General features: G+C 41.4%; 1 protein-coding gene across 1 annotated transcript; it reads right to left on the reverse strand.

Moving 5' to 3' along the window:
* Positions 1-933: 933 nt before the first annotated feature.
* Positions 934-23168, reverse strand: CAPN11 (calpain 11). The gene is given in 14 exon segments (XM_027838360.1): positions 934-966; positions 1091-1156; positions 1264-1299; positions 2028-2243; positions 2600-2611; positions 3851-4020; positions 8241-8406; positions 9041-9121; positions 14293-14470; positions 14815-14948; positions 20000-20042; positions 20044-20107; positions 22576-22645; positions 22923-23168. Coding segments are annotated over 14 exon segments (1515 nt in total).
* Positions 23169-23881: the final 713 nt, after the last annotated feature.

Here is a 23881-nt window from a genome sequence, read left to right on the forward strand (position 1 = left end):
ATGGGGGAGTAGGAGAAATTAAACTCTGCTCCATCACTCAGATCTGTAAGGAAGAACTCTCCCCTCCCAACCTTTCCCCTGCATAGAAACAACCTTGCAACACCCTCCTCCAACCAAAGCAGAGTTGTATCCCCAGGCCCCCAGGCTGCCCTCTTCACTGGCTGCTTCCATGGCCAGGCCCATCTCATAGGAGTTCATAATGCCAGACTTATCTGGATCATCTTTGAGGAAGATGGCCTGGTGGGACAGAGAGATGGATGGTAACAGGGCATAGGGGATGTGTTAGGGTGGATTGAGGGTGAAGAGGGTATGGCCAGCAGCAACGAGAAGGGGATAGAAAACAAGACAATGAAAGAGAAGGGACAGGGGAGTGTAGTCTGGATGGACAGTAAGGCCCACAGAGGAGGCCTCCTCTCTCCCAAAGGTGTAGTGGAATGGGTCTTGTGTGCATGACCCACAGGGGTCTTGTGTGGAAGGCACTCTAAGAAGTGCTATCAAAATAAAAGCTTTTGCTTTTGTGTGTGTGTGTGTGTGTGTGTGTGTGTGTGTGTGTGTGTGTGTGTTGTGTGTGTTTAATCAGGGTATGGACAGGAAGAATATTGAAGAGTAGCAGGAAAGTAAGTTTCCTTCCCAGTTCTCCCATTCCTTCACACCAAGTGCAGGCCTTCCCCCTTGTTCTTGGGATGTTCTTGGGATGAAGCTAGTCCACTCATCCCTCTTCTTCCTCAGCCCCTTCCTGTCATTTCTTTAGTGAGGTAGGGTGGGGGAGGAGAGGGGATTTTAACCCTATATCTTGCCTCTGCCTAATTCACTTACCTTACCAAACTCTCTAGATACCTACTTTCCCTGATACACATGTATACACAGCCTGTCCCTTGCCAATTACCCCCTTCTTATCAGCCACTTCTGAATCTTGTTCCACAGGACCTGAAACTACACCATGTTCAGGTAACCACTGCCATCAGTCTGGAGGGAGGGAGCGGAGGTCAAGGGGAACAGAGAGAAAAGGGATCCCCTAGGAGAAGGACAGCTCCATAAAGAATTGCTTGAATCTCCTACTCTCTCACCCCTAGCTTTGACCCCTTCTCACCTCTCCTCCTAGTTGCTCAAATATTTCCTAAAGGGATTCTTCCACATCACCCTCATTAATTTTCTCCTAGGGGCAGAGGGACAATGAAGGAGTGGTGAACTTTCCAGGGCTCTAGGTCACAGCCCCACCCCACAATTCTTCAGTCTCCCCCCTTCTCCCATTTCTCCCCTTACCAGATCAGGCAGTGCTGCAGTGAGATTATAATCTAACTGCCTGGAGAAAATTGAGGAGTAGTTGATTTAGGGATAAGGGGAGTAGGTCAAGGATCATATAGGAGGCTGAAGATTTTTGGAGGAGGGGAAAAGAGTCTAGGACAGCCCACATAGAGGGGGAAAAGTACTAGATTGGACATCAATAGACCCAAGATCTAATCTCAGCTTTCACATTAACTAGCTGTGTGACCTCAAGTAAAGCACTTCTCCCTGGGCCTCAGTTTCATCATCAATAAAATAAGAGGTATACATATATATATATATATATATATATATATATATATATATATATACACATATAATCTATAAAACAGGCTGGTATGAAACATTCTTTCTGATTCTGAAAGTTTATGTTCTGTTATACAGACTCTTGGAGTTGGATGGGGCCTCAGGGCCATCTAATCTAAGCCTTATTTTCAACAGAAACACCCTTCTACAACATAATAAATGGTCTCCTACTGATGCTCATGTTCTCATCTGAATAGTGGGATACTAGCACCTGGAGCAAGACCTCTGCTGATGGGGGCATGGAGGCATGAGATGCCTCTCTCAGGGCAGCCATTTTCACTTTTGGACTGCTCTCATCATCAGGGAGTTTCTCCCTATATCGAAGCCAAATGTGCCTCTCTGTGACTTTGGAGCAATGGTGGACACATACACACAAGCACTTAGAATTCTGGGGCAAGGGGGAGGGGAAGAGGGAGAGCAAGCAGTCAGACTTGGACTCATTGAAGTTTGCTACATTTCATAGTGAAGACTCGAATCACAAAGTCAGCCTCCTGGTGGGGTTGGAAGGTAGAAGGCACAATGATATATTCCCCAGGAGGTAGTTGAACATGGACACAAACATCCCTCAGGCTGGTGAAGTTTTCAGACTGGGCTATGCACAGATTCTTAAGGAAGAAATCCTTCTTCAAGTGTATATTACTGATGCCCTGCAACTGCACGGGCACAGGATGGGGTGGGGGACTGAGCACAGCAGCGGACTAGACAGCAGGGATAGCGTGGGTATAGCATAGGCAATGAGGACGGGCCACTCTGGGGAGAGTAAAGGGGAAACTCAGCTTTCAGCTTAAGTGGGTTCAAGGCCGTGTTTCAGTAGAAACTCACAAGAAAGAAGATAAGGTGAAACCAGGGGTTGGTGAGGTCTCCTTGTCCAACTTAAAATGGTAATAGGTCCCCTGTCTCTCTAAGACAAGCCATTTGTCCTCCAAATCTCCACTGTAGCTGAAAGGGGGGGATATATGCCCCCACTCAGTGCCAGCCTGTTTAAAGCCCATTGCTATGTCTTCCATACCTCCTGTGGAACCTGGGGAAAGAAGAAAGAGGGAGGGTCAGGCCTCAGAGATGAGGGCTGGGACAGATGACTTAAAATATCTCTTCCTGTTCTCCCTCTCTTTCCCTCCCTTTCTTTTCCTCTCTTTTCTTCCTTCTCCTCCATCGTCTTCTTCTTCTTCTTCTTTTTTTCTTCCTCTCTCTCTCTCTCTTTCTCTCTCTCTCTCCCTTCTTCCCTCCTTCCCCCATAGCTCTGAATCTGGGAGATCCCTACTGGGAGTCCCCTGAGCCATGTCTTTAAAAGGTGTGAAAAGTCCAGAGTCAGGAAATGGGAAAGGTTTACCTTAGGGTGAGTGCCACTTCAGAAAGGTTAAAGACAACAAGGTATTCCCGTATATGTGTGTCTGTCCATTATGTGTGTTCTGACACATGCACACCCTATGTGGAGCAGGGATTTAACAGTGGTACAATGGAAAAGACAAGTATAACCATGTGTGGCCACAATGATTCATGCATTCATCCAAACAATAAGTGTCTAATATATGAAAAGCACCATGCTCATTATTAAAGGTGAGAGGGCTTGCAAACCTTCCCCACATTCCATGTATTTTGAGCAAGAGTTTTTAACACCGATTCCACAGACTAGATTTCAGGAGGTCTATGAATTTGGATGGGGAAAAATTTACATCTTCATTTTCACTAACCTCTAATCAAATTTATCAATCCTTTATCATTAAAAAAATTATAGACATTATTCTGAGAAGACTTCACCCAACACACACATAAAGTTAATGCCCTGGTTTAGACGATGAAGATCAGAGAGGGGTGGAATAAACTGGGAATCAGAACCCTTGGGTTCTAGGCCTGGCTCTGTCACTAACTAGCTCTGTGATCTTGGGCAAGGTGCTTCCTTTTTCTGAGCCTTCATTTCCTCATCTATAAAATGGGGATTAAAAACACTTCATGAGGTTGTTATGAGAAGCAAATGGGAAAATAGGTAAAAAAAAATTATGTGAAATCACATAATTTGGAGGGGGGAAGAACATATGTTGGAAAGTATGCAGCTGTGATGTAGACTTATTATTTGGAGGTGGGTGTATGAACTACACTACTATGCCACAGGGGTTTTATATGGAAAACGCTTTGCAAATCTTATATTGAAATGAGTAATATTTATATTAATTTCTGGGGAGGAACAATATTGAAAAGTATAAGGAAGAGGAAGGTATTGGGCGTAAGGTGAAAAGTGGAGGAATGCCCAGACTCAGGTCACCTCATATACAATAAAGACTATGTTGTGAATGTCCTCACCCCTACTCTGCTGAGCACAGCTGTTCTTTTGCATCAGGGCATTCAGATAGCTACAGGCAATGTCATCGTCATCTGAGTCATCATTGACCTCTAACAGCTAAACCTTAAACTGGGGGTTGATCCAGAACGCAGTTGTGTAATGAAAGGAGCTGGTGGTTAGTGTGTGTGTGTGTGTGTGAGTGTAGAAGTTAGTGGTTTTTTTTATTTTTATTTTTTTAGGCAATTGGGGTTAAGTGACTTGCCCAGGGTCACACAGCTAGTATCAAGTGTTTGGTTAGAAGTTAGCGATTTAAACAAAGAGATGTGTTCTGCTAAAAAACAAACTAGATTATAACAATATATTACAAAGATTATACATTATGGCTATATTGGATTTATACCAGGAATGCAGAGATGGTTTGACAACTACTAACATAATTGATTATAGCAATAATAAAAGTAACAAAAATCATATGATTATATCAATACATAGAGAAAAAGCATTTGATATAGTACAACACTCATTTTTACTAAAAACACTTGCAAGTTTGGATATAAATGGACTTTTCCTTAAATTGATAAGAAGCATTTACCTAAAACCATCAGCGTACATTATTTATAGTGGGGATAAGCTAGAAACCTTCCCAGTAAGATCAGATGTGAAACAAGGATGCCCACTGTCACCAATATTATTCAATATTATATTGGAAATCCTGACAATAGTAATAAGAGAAGAAAAAGAAATAGTAGGAATCAGAATATGGAATGAGGTAATAAAACTATTAGATTTTGCAGATGCTATGATGATATGCTTGGAAAATCCTAAAGGCTCAACTAAAAAGTTAATTGAAATAACAGTTTCAACAAAGTAGCAGGATATAAAGTAAACCCACATAATTCATCAGCATTCTTTTTTTTTCTTTTCTTTTTTCTTTTTTTATTAATTTATTTATTTTTAGTTTTCAACATTCACTTCCACAAGATTTTGAGTTCCAAATTTTCTCCCCGTCTCCTCCCTCCCTCCACCCTAAGACAGCGTGCATTCTGAATACCCTTTCCCCTAATCTGCCCTCCCTTCTATCTCTTCTCCCCTTCTCTTATCCCCTTCCCCTTCAATTTTCCTATAGGGTAGGATAGATTTCTATACTCAGCATTCCTAAATATCACAAACAGAATCCTGCAGGAAGAGATACCTAGTGATATTCCATTTAAAATAACTCTGGAAAGTATAAAATACCTAGGGTATACCTGCCAAACAAACCCAAGAACTAGATGGACAAAATCATAAAAAAAACTGTGTATACAAATAAAATCAGATTTGAATAAATGGAGAAATATTAATTCTTCATGGGTATGCATGGTCAACATAATAAAAATGACAATTTTACCAAAATTAATCTATACATTTAATGCCATCCCAATTAAATTACCAAAAATTATTTTACTGAGCTAGAAAAAATAATAACAGAATTCATTTGGAGGAACAAAAGGTCAAGAATATCAAAGGAAGTAATGGGAAAAAAGGTAAAGGAAAAAGGCTTAGCAGTACCAGATCTTAAACTATATTATAAGGCAGTAATTATCAAAACTATCTGGCATTTGCCAAGAAATAGAAAGGTAGATCAGTGGAACAGAGTAAACACACAATTTACAACAGCAAACAGATATAGTAATATAGTGTTTGACTTAAGTTTTCGGGACAAGAATTCATTATTTGGTAAAAAATTGTTGGAAAAGCTAGAAAGCAGTTTGGCAGAAATTGGGCATAGTCCAATCTGTTACACCATTTACCAAGATAAGGTCAAAATGGATACATGACCTAGATATAAAGGGAGATATTACAAGAAAATTTAAGAATATGGAACATATTACCTGTCAGACTTATGGATAGGTGAACAATTTATGAACAAACAAGAGATAGCATTGTGAGATATGAAATGGATAATTTTGATTACATTAAATTAAAAAAGGTTTTGTATAAATTAAACTAATATAGCCAAGATCAGAAGGAAAGCAGAAAACTGGGGAAAATTATTATAGACAGTTCCTCAGATAAAGGTCTCATATCTCAAATATATAAACAACTTTGTCAAATCTATAAGAATGTGAGTCATTTCCCAATTGATAAATGGTGAAAGGATACGAACAGTTTTCTGATGAAAAAATCAAAACAATTTATAGTCATGTGAAAAAATTCTCTAAATCATTATTGATTAGAGAAATACAAATTAAAACAATTTTGAGATATCATTTTATACCTATCAGATTGGATAAAACCATAGGAGGGGAAAGTGATAAATGTTGGAGGGGATGTGGAAAAACTGGGACCGTAATTTATTGTTGGTGGATCTGTGAGCTGATCCAACCATTCTGGAGAGTGATCTGGAATTATGTTCAAATTATACCCAGTTTAATAACTGCCTATACCCTTTGACCCAGAAATACCACAATTAGGTCTGTTTGACAAGAGAACTGGGGAAAAAGGAAAAGAACCTATATGTTCTAAAATATTTATAGCAGCTCTCTTTGTGGTGGCAAAGAACTGGAAATTGTGGGCATGGCTGTCAATTGGAGAGTATCTAAACAAATTGTTGGATATGTTCTTGATGGAATAGTACTCTGCTATAAGAAATGACAAGCTCAATGATTTTAGAAAAACATGGAAAGACCTGCACGAAATAATGAAGAGTGAAATAAGCAGAACCAAGAGAACATTGTATATGGCAACAGCAATATTGTTTTAAGAACAACTTTGAGCATCTAAGTCATTCTGACTTTTATAAAAATCCAAATTAACTGCAAAGGTTCTGTGAAGGAAGATATTTTTTGCAACCAGAGAAAGAACTGACATACACACATATGTATGTATGTATATATACATATACATATATATGTTTAATGGTAACCATCTCTAGGGTGGAGGCAGGGGAGGAAAAAAGTTACATGATAAGTGTTGTTTATTTAAAAGGAATGGAAGGTTGTACATAATAGTTCTGCAGTTTCAGGTGCAATCCTCTTTTTTTTTCTATTCCACTTTGTAATGGAAATGCTTGTTTTATTTCTTAAGTTCAGAATAAAAAAAATAAATGGAATTAAACAAAATAAAAACAAACTAACAAACAAAAAACCTTCCCAGAGTGGATAAACAAAACGTGATAGATGAATGTTATGGTGCTGTAAGGAATGAAGAATGCAATGACTACAGAGAAGCACGGAAAAACTTCCATGAACTGACACAGAGTGAAGTAAGCAGAGCCAAGAAAAACAATATGCACGGCGACTACAACAATGTAAATGTAAATGTAAAGAACAACTACCACAAAACAACAGGAAATGAATGTTACAAAATTGCAAAGAACAAACTTGGCCCCAACGAAGAGATATGAGAAGATATCTTCCTTAACTTCTTTGCACAGGTTGGTTAAAAGCTGTGGAAAATTAAATATAGTCAGTTTTTTTTAATATATTGATAGGTTTTGCTGATTTACCCTGTCCTGCCTGCCCATCTTTTTTTTTCTCTTTCTTTTTTCTTTCTTTCTTTCTTTCTTTCTTTCTTTCTTTCTTTCTTTCTTTTTTATGGAGTTGTTCTCTGGGAAGAGTGAGGGTGAGAGATACATGCAATAATGCTTGCCTGAGAAAACAGATTATTAAATTTTCAGTGTGAGCATTTACATCTTGGAAATCAGCAAATGAAACAAATTAGGTCTCAATTTCTTGTTTTATTAATTGTCTAGACCTAAGAAAAGGATGGAGAAAATGATAATGATGTAAATCAAACTTAAAAGTGTGCCACACAGATATCTTTTTCCTTGAAGAGCCAGTTAAACATTTATCAGCATGGATACATGAGGAAATTTAGACAATATAAAAACAAGAGATGTCAATAAAAATTATTTAAGAGGAAAAAACTCCCTAGGTTTGAAGGAAAAGGGAATTTCGCAGCTGCCTCAGTTTTCTCTTTGTAAATAATGGGATTGGACTAGATAATCTCTGAGCTCTCTTCCAGTTTTAAATCCTATGGATTCTGAGTGAAGTTTGCCTTACTATTTAAGTCCTGAATTCCATATCCACAGGTAGGTTGGGTGCTCAATCACACTATTGTCAGAGAAAAAGAAGATAAAGCCCCCAACAGAGAAATGGGGAATAAAACGGAGATAGTAATGGCAGAAGGAAAGTTTTAGGGAGCTCTCAATCAGTCCAGTGAGTTTCTTTTGCTACCTAGGGAACAATTTTTATTCTTCTGCTTTTCAATCCGCATGACCACAGCCACCCCATCCCATGGCCCTTGATTCTTTGCCATCTCTCTGTTCACCAGAACACCCTCAGAGAGGTCTGGGCTCCCCTGCCCTCTCCTCCCAGTCTCTCCCATTCACAAGGATAATTACTGCAACCTCCTGCCATGCTGCCTTTGTGCCAGCTGCCCTCAGGGAGTGTGCTGTGCCATGGGCTGAGATTGTCCTGGCTGAGGGCATCAGGGGTCAAGTTACAGATTTCCAGGTATGAGAACTGTTGCAAGAAATATGAGAAGGATATATTGGGCTTGGGTGGGAGAAGAAAGCACAAAAGCAGAGAATCCAATCACTACCAGTTCCATGGCCTTCCTCCCACCCCTGGCTAGGCAATGGGGTTAAGTGACTTGCCCAGGGTCACACAACTAGTAAGTGTTATGTGTCTGAGGCCGGATTTGAACTCAGGTCCTCCTGAATTCAGGACTGGTGCTCTATCTACTGCACCACCTAGCTGCCCCTAGGTTCTCTGTTCTGCCCTGGTAGTTGATCTGGTGGTAGAGGGTTTTTAGTAACACAAAGGGCCTCTTCCAGAAGTCAGGGGAAACAATGGAATATCCTCCCTCTCCATCTCTGCCCCATGGTCTCTCTGTCCCTTTAAAATGTAGCTCAGATACCATCTTCTGCATGAAAAGTTTTCCAATCCTTTGAACTGCTCATGTCCTCTCTCCCAAACTATCTTGAAATTAACTGCTTTGTATATAGTCTCTTTATACTTTGAACATATTTACATGTATACTTATTTTCCCCATCAAAATAGGAGCTCCTTGAGAATCGGGGCTATTTGAATCTTTCTAACTGTATCACCAGCACCTAGTTTAGTGTCTGGCACATAGTAACACTTAATAAATGCTTAGGGATTGATTGATCATGGGGTCAGCGCTCACCTCCTTAAGCTCAGTCGCTGAATAAGCATGGCCCCTCACCAGCTTCATGTAAGTCACAGCCTCTGTCCGGCCCCTTGTGGCCTAGAGGATGCGAATAGTGCTAAGCTCAGTGCTTTCAGGGTAGGATTTCTTGAGGTAAAGCTGAGGGAGTTGGGACTGGGGAGAGAATGTGCCAGGATCACAGGTTTCCTCACATTCTCCTCTTCTCCCATCTCCTTCTAAGTACAGGCATCTAGGTACAAGTGAGGTCCTGCCTAGTGGAACCAAGGATGGATGAGAGGATGGTCCTGACCCCAAATGTGGGCAATTTCCTTCCCACGTAGGAAAGTCCAGGGCACCTGTGTCCTGTGGGGTAGAGAGTCCCTTCTGTGTCTTATATGAAGGAGAGTGAGGGAAGAGAGTCCGTTTTGGAGAGATGCCTGGGCCCTGATTCTCTCCACGGGACCATGTCATTAGGGTCTAAGGGGTAGGATTTGTACCACTCTTGCAAATCAGGAATCAGAAAGAACCTTCTTCTCCCCAGGAGGTAATGACCTTTACCCTTGGCCCTCTCCTAGTCCTCAATTCTATACCTAATATACTTATCATGTAATAGTGGTTCAGAGGATCACAAGATAACAGAGCTTAAAAGGACCTCAGAAATCATCTGTTCCAAAACATCTCCCCAGTCTTACAAATAAGGTAACTAAAACCCCAAGATGTTAAGTGACTTGCCCAAAGTCACACAGATGGCTTCACAGGTGGGATTTGAACATAGGTCCTTTGACTCCATAGCCAGTATTGTTTCCACCGTACATACTGTATTATGGTTGCTTCCACAAAAGAGGAAATTATGTGAAAGTAGCAACATGTATTATCTAAATACTCTTCTTCCTTTCCTGTTTCCCCTATCCCTTCGAAATTTAGCATAGTAGTATATACAGTAAGCTCCTAGAGGTCAGGAATTGTTTCATTTTTATAGCGGTAACCCAAGTGCCTAACATAGTGTCTAGCATACAATGGGCACAATCAATACTTATTGATTATTGACTGAATACACATTTGCTGTTGTCATTGTATGTAAGCAGGAACTTAATAAACATTTGTTGTTTTATTATTGTAGTCTATTTTGGAAATCACTGTATTGAAGGAAATAGTAGGGTGTCTTGCTTTAGTACCAAGGCCATGGTCAGACAACTTCATATGTATATATATATGCATATATACATATATATGTACACACACATACACACATATACCCATATATATATAAATATATATACACACACAGACACACATATACACACACATATGCACTGGACTTGGAATCAGGAAGACTCATCTTCATGAGTTCAAATCTAGCCTCAGATACTTGCTAGCTATGTGACCCTGGGCAAATCACTTAACCTTGTTTGCCTCAGGTTCCTCATCTGTAAAATGAGCTGGAGGAAGAAACGGCAAATCACTCCGGTATCTTTGCCAAGAAAACCCCAAATGGTGTCACAGAGAGTTGGCCACGACTGAAATGACTGAACAACATCAAAGTGTGTGTGTGTATATACATATATAAAAAGTCATCATATACACATACACATTCATATATATCATATATATTTATTTATAAGTGTATGTGTTGTTATATGTTATATATAGTATATAAGTGCTATTTTTTAATCAGCAAAAATCTACGTTCTTACCCTCCCATCCCACCCCCATCCCCCAAAAATTGAGAACAAAAGAAAAATAAAACCCATTATAAACATGTATCATCAATCAAAACAAATTTCCATACTGACTTTGTCCAAAATAAATCAGTCTTTCTCCTCTCTCTCAGGAGGTGGGTAGCATGTTTCATCATTAGTTCTCCGGAATCGTGGTTGGTAGTTAGTCTAATAAGACTTCCTAATTCTTTCAAAGTTGTTTGCCTTTATCATATTGTTTTTACTGTATACATTTTCTCCTGCTTCTGTTTGCCTTACTCTGCACCAGTTCATACAAATCTTCCCAGATTTCTCTGAAACCTTCCTCATTTCTTTTAACACAATAGTATTCTACCACATTCTATCTCTTATCATCCATTCCTTATTTTATGGGCACCCCTCAGATTCTCATTCTTTGCCACCTTAAAAAAACTAAATATGTTTTTCTACATATTGGAATTTGTTTTGCTTAGGATTTAATCTTCCTTAATCTACCCTCCTTCTAATTCCCCCTCCCTCTTTCTCTCCTTTCCCTCCTATTTTCTCATTGAGTGAAATGTATTTCTATATTAAACTCTGTGTGTGTGTGTATGTGTGTGTGCACATGTATGCGTGCATATATTCTTCCTTCCTTTGACCAGTTCAGAAGATAGGGAAGCTGACGTATCAGCTGCTAACCTCATCCTCTTCCCTTTTTGTTTGTATAGATGTTTATTTATACCTTGATTATGTGAGATAATTTTCCTAACCTTCCTCTTCTTCTCTCTCCCCCACCCCAGTGCATTCCTCTTCCCCTCTTTCCATTGTTCTTTTAAGATCATCAAGACATAACATAACCACTCCCAGGTCTTGTCTAATTGTGTTCCCTTTACCCTGGAGGATGGTAGGGATCAGACACATGTATCATCTTCAAGTATTCAAATGTAAGCAGTTTCCTCCTTGTTTAGTCTTTATTATTGCTCATTCACATTTACCTTTTAAGGTTTCTCTGCCCTCCTGTGTTTGAACTTTAAAGTTTCTATGCAGCTTTGTTAGTTTCATCTGGAATGCTTCAAAATCTTTTATTTCATTGAAGTTGTGGTTTTTCGCCTGTAAAATTATACTCACTTTTGCTGGGTAAGTTATTCTTGGTTGTAAGCCCATATTCTTCGCTTTCTGGAATATTGTATTCCAAGTTCTCCACTGCTTTGTAGTGGTGGCTGCTAAATCATAGGTGATCCTGACCACAGCTCCTTAGTACTTGAATTCTATCTTTCTGGCTGCTGCAGTAGTTTTTTCTACGACCTAGAAGCTCTGGATTTTGGCTATGATGTTCCTGAAAGCTTTCATTTTGGGGTTTCTTTCAGTTGCTGACCAGTGGATTCTTCCTATTTTCCCTTTACTCTCTGGTTCTAAGTGATCCAGGCAGCTTTCTTTTAAGATTTCTCAAAGTAATAATAAAAAAAAAAAACAACCCACACAAAGATTTCTTGAAATAGAATGTCTAGGCTCTTTTTTGGTCATGATGTTTAGATAGTCCAGTGATTTTTAAATTTTTTTTCCTCAATCAGTTTTTCAGATCAATTTTTGCTATGTGATACCTTACATTTTTTCTATATTTTTAGTCTTTTGACTTTATTTAATATTTCTTGCTGCTTCATGGAGTTATTGGCCTCTGTTTCTAATTTTCGGGGGGTTTGTTGCTTGGTTAAGATTTTGTACTTTTTGTGCCAAGCTGATAACTCCCTCTCCAATTCTTTTTTCCATAGCTTTTATATCTTTTTCAATTTTTTTAGCAAGCATTCTTATTCCACTTATACTTTTAAAAACTCTTTTTAAAAACTCTTACTTCATCTCTTCCCATGATTCTAGTTGAGTTTATGCACAAGCTGTGTTTTGCTCTGAGACTTTCCTTGAAGATAGTTTGTAATCATTTTTTTCTTCTGTATTTGTGTCTTGAACATCCTGCCGCCATAGCTTTTTATGGTGCTGTTCTTTTTTTGTTTGTTTGCTCATTCTTCCAGCTTGCTTTCCTAACTTCAGACTTGATGTTAGGGCTAGGATCTGTGGCACTTCTGGAGAGAAGATCTGGATTGGTCTTGTGGCTGCTTTCTTCAGGTTATTAAATACTCTGTTATTTCAGTTGGAGTCTTGCAAGCTTTCAGTGCTAGTAAAGTGGACTAATTCAGGGAATAGTCTGCTTCCCTCCTGGTTTAAGCTCTGCAAATTTCTGACCTGGATTTTGGTCTGAGCAATAGTAGACTGTGGCTGGACCTCAGCCCTATCACTCAGCTGGAAAGCTCTGTTGGTTCATAGTAATGGAATTGTAGGCTCCCCTTTGGTCTGGGATTCCTGCCCTGGTTATTCCTTTAGAGGCTGGGCTAGATGCTAGAAGTGAGACCTGGCTTTGCTCCTAGGGTCTGAACCCTACTGCTACTATTTTCTTTGGAGCCTCATCTTCTTTTCAGTACATTCATTGCATGGGCCAGGGCCTGCCTACCCAGGAATATCTTCCCCTTGCTCAGATCTCTTTCTTAGTCCACCCTGGATTCTTGACCCAGAACTGCATAGTGCCAGTTGGCCCTTGTCCCCATTGAGATGTCCTGGTATGGTGTCTGGGACTTCTTGCCCTGGTATACGGTCTTTCCCTGGGTGCTGGAGCGATCTGTGAAAAGTGTGCTCCTTCCCATCATCCTCCTGATTCACATTGTCATTGAGTTTGGAATGTCACCCTCCAGAGATCTGCAATCTCTCAAAAGCCATTTCATTTTGCAAATGAGTTTTCAAAACTTGAAATTTTTCTCCTATAGACTGTATGGAACATAAAAATTTCCTTCAAAATTAAACTCTGAATTTTCAAAAAAAAAAAGTATACTCCTGGTCCAACCCTGTCCCCGGCGTCTGCAGATCTCTTTGTCTTTCTCTCTATGCTGAACTAGGATAGATAAATGAGTCACTATGACTTTTTCTGTATTTCCCCTTCAGGACTTGGTCTGGTGCATTTTCTAGATCTGTTTGGAAGAGTTTTCTGGAGAGGAGCTCAGCTATACTACTTGCCCCTAGTCTGCCATCTTGACTCTGCCTGGTCAAATGACTTCTCAAAGGGAAGGCTAAAAAGGAAAACCAACTTATCCCCTATCCTTCCTTTCCACATACATTCCAGGGGTCAACAAGAAGGGCATGATCCTCTGGGACCTAGGCCAGCACCGTACCCTGCACCTATAAGGTATTTAACAACTATTTGTTTAGCTTTGAAAGACTTAAGAACTTTGATCAATTCAATGACCAGCTATGATTCCAGAGGAAAGGACTCCTGGTGAAGCATGTTATTCACCTCCTTTCTGACAAAAAGGTGATGGACTCAGGCTACAGAATGAGACATCCATTTTTTGGACATAGCCAATGCAGGAATATATTTTGCTTGACTATGTATATTTGTTACAAGGGTTGTATTTTTCTTTTTCAATAAATGGGGAAAGTAAAAAGGAGAAAAGGTGGGTTTTCATTAATTAAAAAAAATCTTAAATGTTTATCCAAGTGAATCAGTGTTGGGGACAGTTGGGTAGCCCCCATGGTAGAGAAAGTGATAAGAACATCTCTTACCTCAGTACTACAGCCAATTAGAGACCCTTGTTGTAAGGCCCTCTGGATGAGAGTAAGTAGGTTTTTGGGGGGGGTTTGGAGGTTGTATGTTTTAGCCACATCCCCTGTAAAGTCCTCAGAGCCTTCAGTTGAGGTGCCCCCAGTGAGAGCTTCATATGAATCATTCACCCTGTGGATATGGAGAGGACAGTTAGTCAGTCAACAAGCATTTATTAAGATTTCTCAGAATAATATGCTTAGATGCATAGGATTGGGGCAGCTAGGTGGCACAGTGGATATTAAGTATCAAGGTATGCCAGGCATCGTATTAAGCACTGGGGATACAAAGTGTGGTCCCTGACTGCAAGGACAGCACCAGGGATGCTTGGAGGGTTGAAGAACCAGAGAGACACTCCATTGGAAGGTTTGGTACCTGAGTACCAGAGATACAATAGAGGAAAGTGAGTAACTGGGGGGAGTGAGAGGGCCAGGGGAGCAATGCATTGTTGAGGATTCCCCAAACTGGGGACTCACTTAGCATAGGCCTTCTCCAGCACGGCAGTCCAGAATTCATTCATCTCAGCCGAATGCACAAACTCTAGACAGTTATCTTTTGTGGGCAGCAGATCAACCACCACCACATGTAACCACTCCCCAAACTGCCAGATCTGTGGGCACAGAGATAGCTATCAGTGAAAGGACCTAGGGCTCTACCTGTCTAAGAGTCTATAGCCAGAGCTCCTCCTGGTGGTGGATTCCCAGTCAGGCACCTTTAACATCACTTTTGTTGACCGCCCCACCAACCCCCTGGCAACTGAGAATCAGGATACCCCAGGACTGGTCTCAGCTCTGTAACTAATTCAGTGTGTGCCCTTAGGCAAATCATTTTTCCTCTTCAGTTACCTCATCTGGACTTCAGTTTCCTCATCTGTAAAGTGAGAGGGTTGGATTAGATCATGAATTCTTAGAGCTTTTCGTGTGTCATGGACTCCTTTGACAATCTGGTGAAGCCTATGGACGCTTTCTCAGAATAATATGCTTAGATGCAAAGGATTGGAGCAGCTAGGTGGTACAGTGGATAGAGCACTGGCCCTGGAGTCAGAAGGACCTGAGTTCAAAGCCCAGCCTCAGACACTTAATAGCTGTGCGACCCTGGGCAAGTCACTTAACCCCAATTGCCTCCAAGAAGAAGAAGAAATGCATAAGATTACAAAAGAAATCAATTATATTTAAATATGAAAACATCAATAAAACAAATTTATGGACCCCAGGTTAAGAACTCTTGGAATAGATGATCTCTAAGCTTTCAGGTCCTTTCCTCTATTTCAAGGACCTGTAAGTTTGGCCATTAGAGTATCTATCAGGGTTAGCTAGGCCTTGGGCTCTTTTGGGGCCATCGCAGCTCACCAGGACTCTTGGGGCCTGCCTGTTCCAGCCCACTAGCCCATTTGTTAAAACTGTGTGTTGTTCAGGTTCCCCTGATCACCACTCCCTTCACCCCCCACGCCTGTCCCCTATCCCCCTACTTCTAGTCAGGATAGTAAGTTTATAAGTAGCCAGTATAAAGAGACAATAGCAGGAAGTAAGCAAAGGGGAACCTGGAAGTCATGGACAAACTATCCCAAAGATCAAAGGGGCATAATTTACAAATTGTATTATATATTAACCAAAAAATCACATCGTGGTGCTACGTGCTGAATCAGGGGAAGCCATCTAGGGGCTGCTGTCCGGGCCTTTTCATTCTATGATATAAATCTCAGATAAATTCCAGACCTCCACAGTGAAGATGAGCAGATCACCGATTGGTGCATATAATTTTGAAATGATGTGGACATGTTAACTTTAAAGTTTTACTGATGAGGACCTGAGTTCAAATCCAGCTTCAGACACTTAACACTTACGAGCTGTGTGACCCTGGGCAAGTTACTTAACCCCAATCACCTCACTTAAAAAAAAAAAAAAAAGCAAAAAAAAAAATGGACATTTGGGGCAGCTAGGTGGCTCCGTGGATAGAGCACTGGCTCTGGAATCAGGATGACCTGAGTTCAAATCTGATCTCAGACCAGAGACGTGACACTTACTAGCTGTGTGACCCTGGGCAAGTCACTTAACCCCAATTGCCTTGCCAAAAAATAAAATTAAATTAAAAAATAAAGTTTTACCAACAACTTTGCCGTTATTTGGATATGTTAATGAACTGGTGGCACAGATAAGAGTTACTCTGTTCCTCCCTCTCCAAACTCTGTAAAAATGAGACCTCAAACTGCTGCCCCCAGAGCATTTGCATCTCCTAAGGGTTCATGATGCTCAAGTGCTCCCAACTCCAATCCATGGTTATATAAGTCACTCATCCCCTCCTCATCCCCTTCCTCACATTGCCTACCTTCCTTCACCACCCCATTCCCTGTCCCCATGCTGTCTGCCTCTGTACCCCTTTTTACCACTTGTCTCTGTATAGTCTGTGCCTTTTGCCACCCCCTACCCTCTGTGCCTTATTAAGAGTGATTATAGCCCCACTCCTTGCTACCATCATGGTCTTTGCCCATGGGTACCCAAAGATTCAGATGTACCTGCCTCATTTCATAATTTCATAAATTAATGATCAGTTCACCTGTGTATCTGTCCTTTGTCCATAACTCCTTTGAGGTACCACTGACAATCCAGACTTGGGTGGGTTGGTCTAGCCCTTATTGCTCAGGCCCTTCCCACCTCCATCCATCTATACTTGGGTCCCATATCTCAGTAGAACTGGCAGAAAGCTGAGGAGGTGGCTTTGAGGTTGTCTCTGCTATAGTTTTTTTTTCTTTTCTTTCTTTATTTTTTTTGGGTAAGCAATGGGGTTAAGTGACTTGCCCAGGGTCACACAGCTAGTAAATGTTAAGTGTCTGAGGCCGGATTTGAACTCAGGTCCTCCTGACTCCAAGGCCAGAGCTCTATCCACTGCTATAGTTTTTTTTCTAGGAAGGTCATTGACCTTGTCTCCTTTTCTCTGGCACTCTGTCAGGTCCAAGGCACCCAGACCTTTAAATTGCTGAGAGAGAGACCAAAACAAGGGAAGCTTTCTCTTGCTCCCCTGCTTGAAGCAGACCTCTCTGCTCTTTCTGAAAGCCTAGAGAGTTTTCATTAATTTACATAGCACATATATCCTTTGGCACATACTGTCTTATATATTTTTCCTGCATTAGGTTTTCTCTCCCAGCTAAACTCAAGGCTGGGATTATGGCAGGGATCCCATCTTCTTTAGGCAACCCTAGCGCCCCCTCGACTTTCCCCAGACCAAAATTGCTGAGAGTCAGAAGAACCCCTAGAGATGTGGATGTCAATTTCTTCATCCCAGAAACCTACCCAATTTTCTCCCCACAGGACCAGATTGAATAATGGTTCTGGAAGAAGCTTCTGTGACTCAATCTGTTTAAGTTCTTTATGCTTTCTTTTTTTCTTTCTTTCTTCTTTTCTTTCTTTTTTTTGGCTAGTCAATGGGGTTAAGTGACTTACCCAAGGTCACACAGCTAGTAAATGTCAAGTGTCTGAGGCTGGATTTGAACTCAAGGCCTCCTGACTCTGGGGCTGGTGCTCTATCTACTGCACCACCTAGCTGCTTCATTCCTTATACTTTCTAACAGATAATGATGCTTTAGAAATTCTGAAGTGGTTTGGCCACCAACAGTAGTGGTAGGCCCCGTAAAAGATCACCCTACTCCCTTCCCTGGTGTTCCTGGAGGAAAGGGAAATTGGGCGGGGGTGGGGGGGGAGAGAGAAGGGAGAAGACCAAAGCCCTCATGGTTACTACTGGACCTTGAAGAAGCTTTCTTAACTCAATCTGGTTGAAAATCCCTGCTTTTCCTTAAGAGAGACCAAAGGAGGACCCTCCCTGTGTCCAAGCATTGCCTTCTGCGTTGTCCAGCCTTCTTCAAGGAGTAGGCAAGAGGTGAAAGCCAATGCTCTTGGTACTACTTGGCTTAAAAGAAATTTCTGAGGGAAAACTCCTGCCCTATCTCCCCTTCAACCCAATAATAAAATGGACTCCATCATTTAGAAAAGGCCATAGGGATTCTATGGCACTTTGTCATCTCTCTTTCAGACTGGTGTGGCAGTCAAACTCCTATTAATAAAATGGTTAAAAGAGATATGGACACTATTGCAGTCTCAGTAAAATAATAATAATAATAATAATAATAATAAAGAATAACAAAGTCTAGTCCAATAGAGCTAAAAAAAGAGAGATCTGTTCAGCTCCTACTCCCCTTTCCATTGAAGAGTGAAACACCTCTATGACGTAATAGTTGGTCTTGAGAACTGCCTGGGCAGAAAAATTCATTATCCTGCAACCCATCTGAAGATGCAGTTTCTCTAATTCAGACATTGGTCCTCTGATGACAGATACAGTCTCCTCCTAGCCCCTACTCTTTTTTTGTTTGTTTTTGAGGCAAGTGGAGTTAAGTGACTTGTCCAGGATCACACAGTTAGTAACTATCTGAGGTCGGATTTGAATTCTGGTCCTCCTGACTCCAGGGCTGGTGCTCTATCCACTGCACTACCTAGCTGCTCCTTCAGCTGCTTCTCTTTCTATCTCTCCTGCTTAGTTCAAGCTCAGCTAGTATAGAGAGCTTTCAGAAGCCAGAGTCTTATTCATACCATGGTGAGATATCTAAGAAGTCTTAAATGGAAGAGGCTCTGCATGTGTGTACAAATTTTATATACATATTATATATATACACATATATACACACATACACACATACATATATCTATGTATATGTATGTATGCATATATGCATGTAGATGTATATGTGAGCATATATAATTACATATAATGTATGCATATGTATATATAAAGTGTATGCATATGTATATATACACACATATACACATATATAAGTATGTATACATTTTTTTCCCAGTCTAGATTGTTAATTTTGTTAGAGTAGAGAATTTCCCACATGGAAACTCTCTTAACCAATGCAGAGTTGCCTGGGAGGGACACTACTCAGTGATTTGTTCACAGTCTAGCTCACAGAACCTCTTTTCCCCCCAAGTCTCAGCTTAAGCACCAATAACATGAGCCCTTTTCCTGATGCTCCCAACTATGAGTGCCCTCTCTTCCAAACTACCTTGGATTTAACTACTTTGTATACATTCTCTCTATATATACATATATGTATGCATGTGTGTGTGCATATATGTATGTGTGTATATATGTATATGTGTACATACATATATATACATGCGCACACATACACACCCACAAACACAAACTTGTCTTCCATTAGAATATAAGCTCTTTGTGAGTAGGGATTATTTCATTTCTTGTATTTGTATCCCTGAGACCCAGCACAGTCCCTGAAACATATTAATAAATATTCGTTATTTGACTAATTGATGGTCATGGTATTTTAAGGGCAAGACTTAAACTTAAGTCTTCTTGACATCAAGGCTAAGCCATAGTCCTCTCTTCCCTGTTCCTCCCTTCTAAGTATACACATTTTTTTTAGGTCAAGTTGTGATTTTTATTGTCATAGAGAACTCTCAGTGTGGAAATATCTTCCACTAAGGCAAATCAGGAACTGACAGGATTAAGAGAATTGCCTGAGACACATGACTTAACCAGGGTCACACAACTAGTGTGTGTCACAGGCAGGACTTTAACCAGGACTTTAGCCCAGGTCTGCCTGACTTGAAGGGCAGCCTTTTATCCACCATGATATACAACTGACATTACCTGAAAGTGGAAAATGCCTGCGTAGTCCTCCTGGAAGCTTTGTCACCTGGTAGAGCAGTTTTTCCTGGAGGGTGAGGGAACCCATGGCAGCAAGGAGCCAGCAGTACCCTGGAGAGAGAGAAAAATAGGCTGGCAAGGGTATCACTCCCCTATCTCTGTGCCCTTTGACCCCAGGCTTCATGGTAGCAGAATCCACATCCTTTCCCACCTGACCAAGGTACCCACACTGGAGAATGCTAATAAAAATCCACATCGTCCCCACAAATGGATTCTTGGGTCAGATTTACTGGAGGCCCAGGTAGGCATGAACGAGAGATATTGAGGAAGATAAAAGTTGGCAAAGTAGATTTCCGCACACCTTTTTCTCCTAAGTCTCACCTGAGGGCCAGCTCCTCAAGGAAAGGACCAACTCCTTGGAAAACCACCCTTCCTTGCACTAAGACTTTTTTTGGGGGGGGGCAATTGGGGTTAAGTGGCTTGCCCAGGGTCACACAGCTAGTACGTGTCTGAGGCCAGATTTGAACTCAGGTCCTCCTGACTTCAGGGCTGGTGCTTTTTGTGCCACCTAGTTGCCCCTCTTCCTTGCCAAGGGACAGAAATCCCTTTTCTGATTCTAAATCAATAATCCTAAATCAAAGCTAGATTGTTTATCTTGAGAGTCCAGAGTTCAGACACTTAGCTTTGGAAGTTCACTTTGGTTCGTAGGTCTAAAAATAGTAAATAGTGGCCCAAGGGCCTTCGTCTCTTTCTGGCTGAGTCCTTAGGAGATAAAGCTACAAAAAGAGAATAGTGAATCTGGTCTAAGAGCTATGTGGTGAGGAGAAGGTATGGGCAGAGCCCTCTCTTCTGCCTTTTAGTCTTTTCTGTACCTTGGCAGGGAGTAAGGGTTTGCCAAAGATCTGGACGGAGGCATCTACTGCTAAGTAGATACCAACAGGGACACTATATGCTTTCCACCATAAGATACAATTGACTTATTACCATTATTATTTTTATTACCATTTATTATTACCATTATTACAATTCTATTACCATTAATTACCATTTATTATTACCATTTATATTATTACTATTTATTAGCATAAATAATTACATTAGCCTCATAATCAGCCTCCATAATCACTTGGAAGGAAGAGGAAAGGAAGGAAAGAGAAGCCGAGAGGAATGAAACAACAGGTGAAGGAGAGCAGAGACCTGCTTTTTCCTCCTCCTAATGCTCAAAGAATGAAGGAGTAGGAATGGAGGGAGCATATGGAGCCAGAGACTTTCAGGGCGTGGGTCTAGATTCTCTGTGGTTCCCTTCGCATCCTTTACCTTCCACTTTCCACTATCACTAGAGTAATTCAGACGCAGAGAAACCCTTAGGCAGGTCAAATCTAAAAGGAAAATAATCCCTGGCCCTTTCTCAGGAGCCCCTCAACGGCAATGAATGGAAACTCAGCTGAGGTTTGGAGGGATTTTTTTGGGGGGGGAAGGGAAGAGCTGCAATCCCACATCTCTGTTTTAATGAACATTGTCAGGTTGTAAGAAACTGTCTCATCCATTGACCCAAATGCGTTCTTCCCACTTCCTCACCAAAAGATACCATAGTTTATTCATTACTTGAAGCAGGCCTGCTGAAGGGAAGGAGGATCTGGAATGGAGGGGCCCAGAGGGGCAGCAGGCAGAAGGAAGGAAGGAAGGCTGAGACGCTAACCGGATTAAGGGCTGGGGAATACTGTAGATTGAATAAGGGAAATTTATGGATTGGGGCCAGTCCTGGCTGTCAAAGGTAGGGAGAAGGAATGCCTCTTGCCCATAGTCATATACCTAGTATATGTCAAAAAGCAGGATTTGAACAGAATTCTTACTAATTTCAAGGTCACTAAACCTGTCACGCATGCATAAATACATTTTTAAATTTAAATTTTTATATTTTATTTATTTAAAAATATTTTGTATTTTGTATTTGTATTTGTATTTTTATTTTATTTTTAGGTTGATGTAACCTAATCACCGGTATAAGTATGTCCCAGTGCAGAAACTTCACCTACCCATGCAGACCAGCTTCTCTTCTATAACTTCTATGAAATTTAGAACATGGGCTCTTATGGGGGTGGGAGTGGGAAGAAGAATATGAAATACTCCTCTTACTCTTACTCCCTGCCCTGCTATGACACCCAACCCCAATGCCAGGAGGCAGGTAGAGTGGAGGGTGACTCAGCCTTCCCTACTTCCCATTCTGAGACACCCTACACCTCTTCCCACTCACTATTATATACACATCCCAGGACTCCCTCCTTCAGATTTTCCTCTTTGTGCCTGATGAATCCAAACTGAAGACACAGGGTAGGGCAAGGTGGCTGGCTGCCTTCTGGGAGAGGCTCTGAGACAATCATTCAAAGCTTCTGGGAAGTCATGGGACTCCTCTATGCCTCACAGGAAGGGAGAGGGCAAAATGGGAGAGAAGAGGCAATTTGGGGTTGGGTAATAGGTTTTCCCTAGCTTTAGGGAAATGTTGAAATTCTCCTTCCCTATAAGGTCATCTACTCCCAAATCTGCCCCCCTCCCAATTATTTTCACCTCCTGTAACTCACCCAGAGACCCCTGGCAAACTTCAGTCCTAGTGGCTCCATCCAAGGTGAATTGAGGGCTATCTACAATGTCCTGTGGAATAAAGGAGGTCAGAATCCCAGACAGACCCCTCCTCCATTCCTCCATTCAGGGAACTATTCCCTTGTTGGGATCTGGGAAGTAGAGGATGTTTTAAGGAAGTCCCTGGAGGTTTGGCTGGAATGGGGATACCGAAGTAAGATCTTACTGAGGGCATGGCTGGTCTGGCCAAGGGGAGGAATCAAAGAGTGGAATTGAGCTGATAGGACTGGAGTGTTGCACAAGTGTTGGGGTCAGAAGGAGAACCATTAGGGCTAGGAGTACTGCTCACCTGAGGCCTCTTCCATTCCATGTCTTGAGTTTGAATTGAGGAGAGCCCCAATTCCTTATAGCCAAGAACTTCTGGACCGGCAGGGAAGTATGGGTCTCTGAACAGCTGCCCATTCTGCAGGCATTGTGCCTTAATCCCTTCATAGTCCTGGTTTAGATACGGACCAGCTTTGTCATACCTCCCCAAACCTTCAGACCAAAGCTTGCCCCTCCCAAGATGAGCTGCCATCCCACTGAAGGACATCATGGTCTTGCCACCAAAGGCTCTACCTGTTGGGGGAAAGGTGGTCAGTAAGCACAGGAAAGGCATCCTGTGTAGAAAAGAAAGTCAGGGGGCAGAAAAGAGGGGAGCTGGGAATATTGAAAAGCAAGGGAAAGGGAAGGGGAAACAGCATTATTAAATGCTTATTATGTGCCGGGCACGGTGCTAAGCACTTTAACAAATATTATCTCATTTGATCTTCGCAACAACCCTCGGAGGCAGTTATTAGCCCCATTTTACAGATGAGGAAACTGAGGTAAACAACTTACTCAAGTTCACACAGCTGGTGTATGAGGTTGTATTTGTTTTGTTCTGTTTTTGGTGAGGCAAAGGGGGTAAGTGACTTGCCCAAGGTCACACAGCTAGTGAATATCCACCTAGCTGCGCCCCCCCCTTTTTTTGTATGAGGCTGTATTTGAACTGAGGTCTCCCAGACTTCAGTCCCTAGATACCTTGAGAATAGAGAAGATGACAGCGATCACAAGGTGAGGAAATACAAAGAAATCGGGGTCAACTTTATAGTCACCATGCAGCTGCAATAATCACTTTCTGTATCAGCACCTGGCCCCACAAAGGCCAAAGTGGGAAGAACTAACTGACCGCTCTTTGTAACATCCTAGATACTGTAGACTTTAAGCACCTAAATCAAGCCAAGCCCAGCTGGTCATATCACAGACTCATGGGATGTAGAGCTGAAA

This window comes from Vombatus ursinus, unplaced genomic scaffold, assembly GCF_900497805.2.
Source record: "Vombatus ursinus unplaced genomic scaffold, bare-nosed wombat genome assembly UNPS02014826.1, whole genome shotgun sequence".
Classification (NCBI taxonomy): Eukaryota; Metazoa; Chordata; class Mammalia; order Diprotodontia; family Vombatidae; genus Vombatus; species Vombatus ursinus.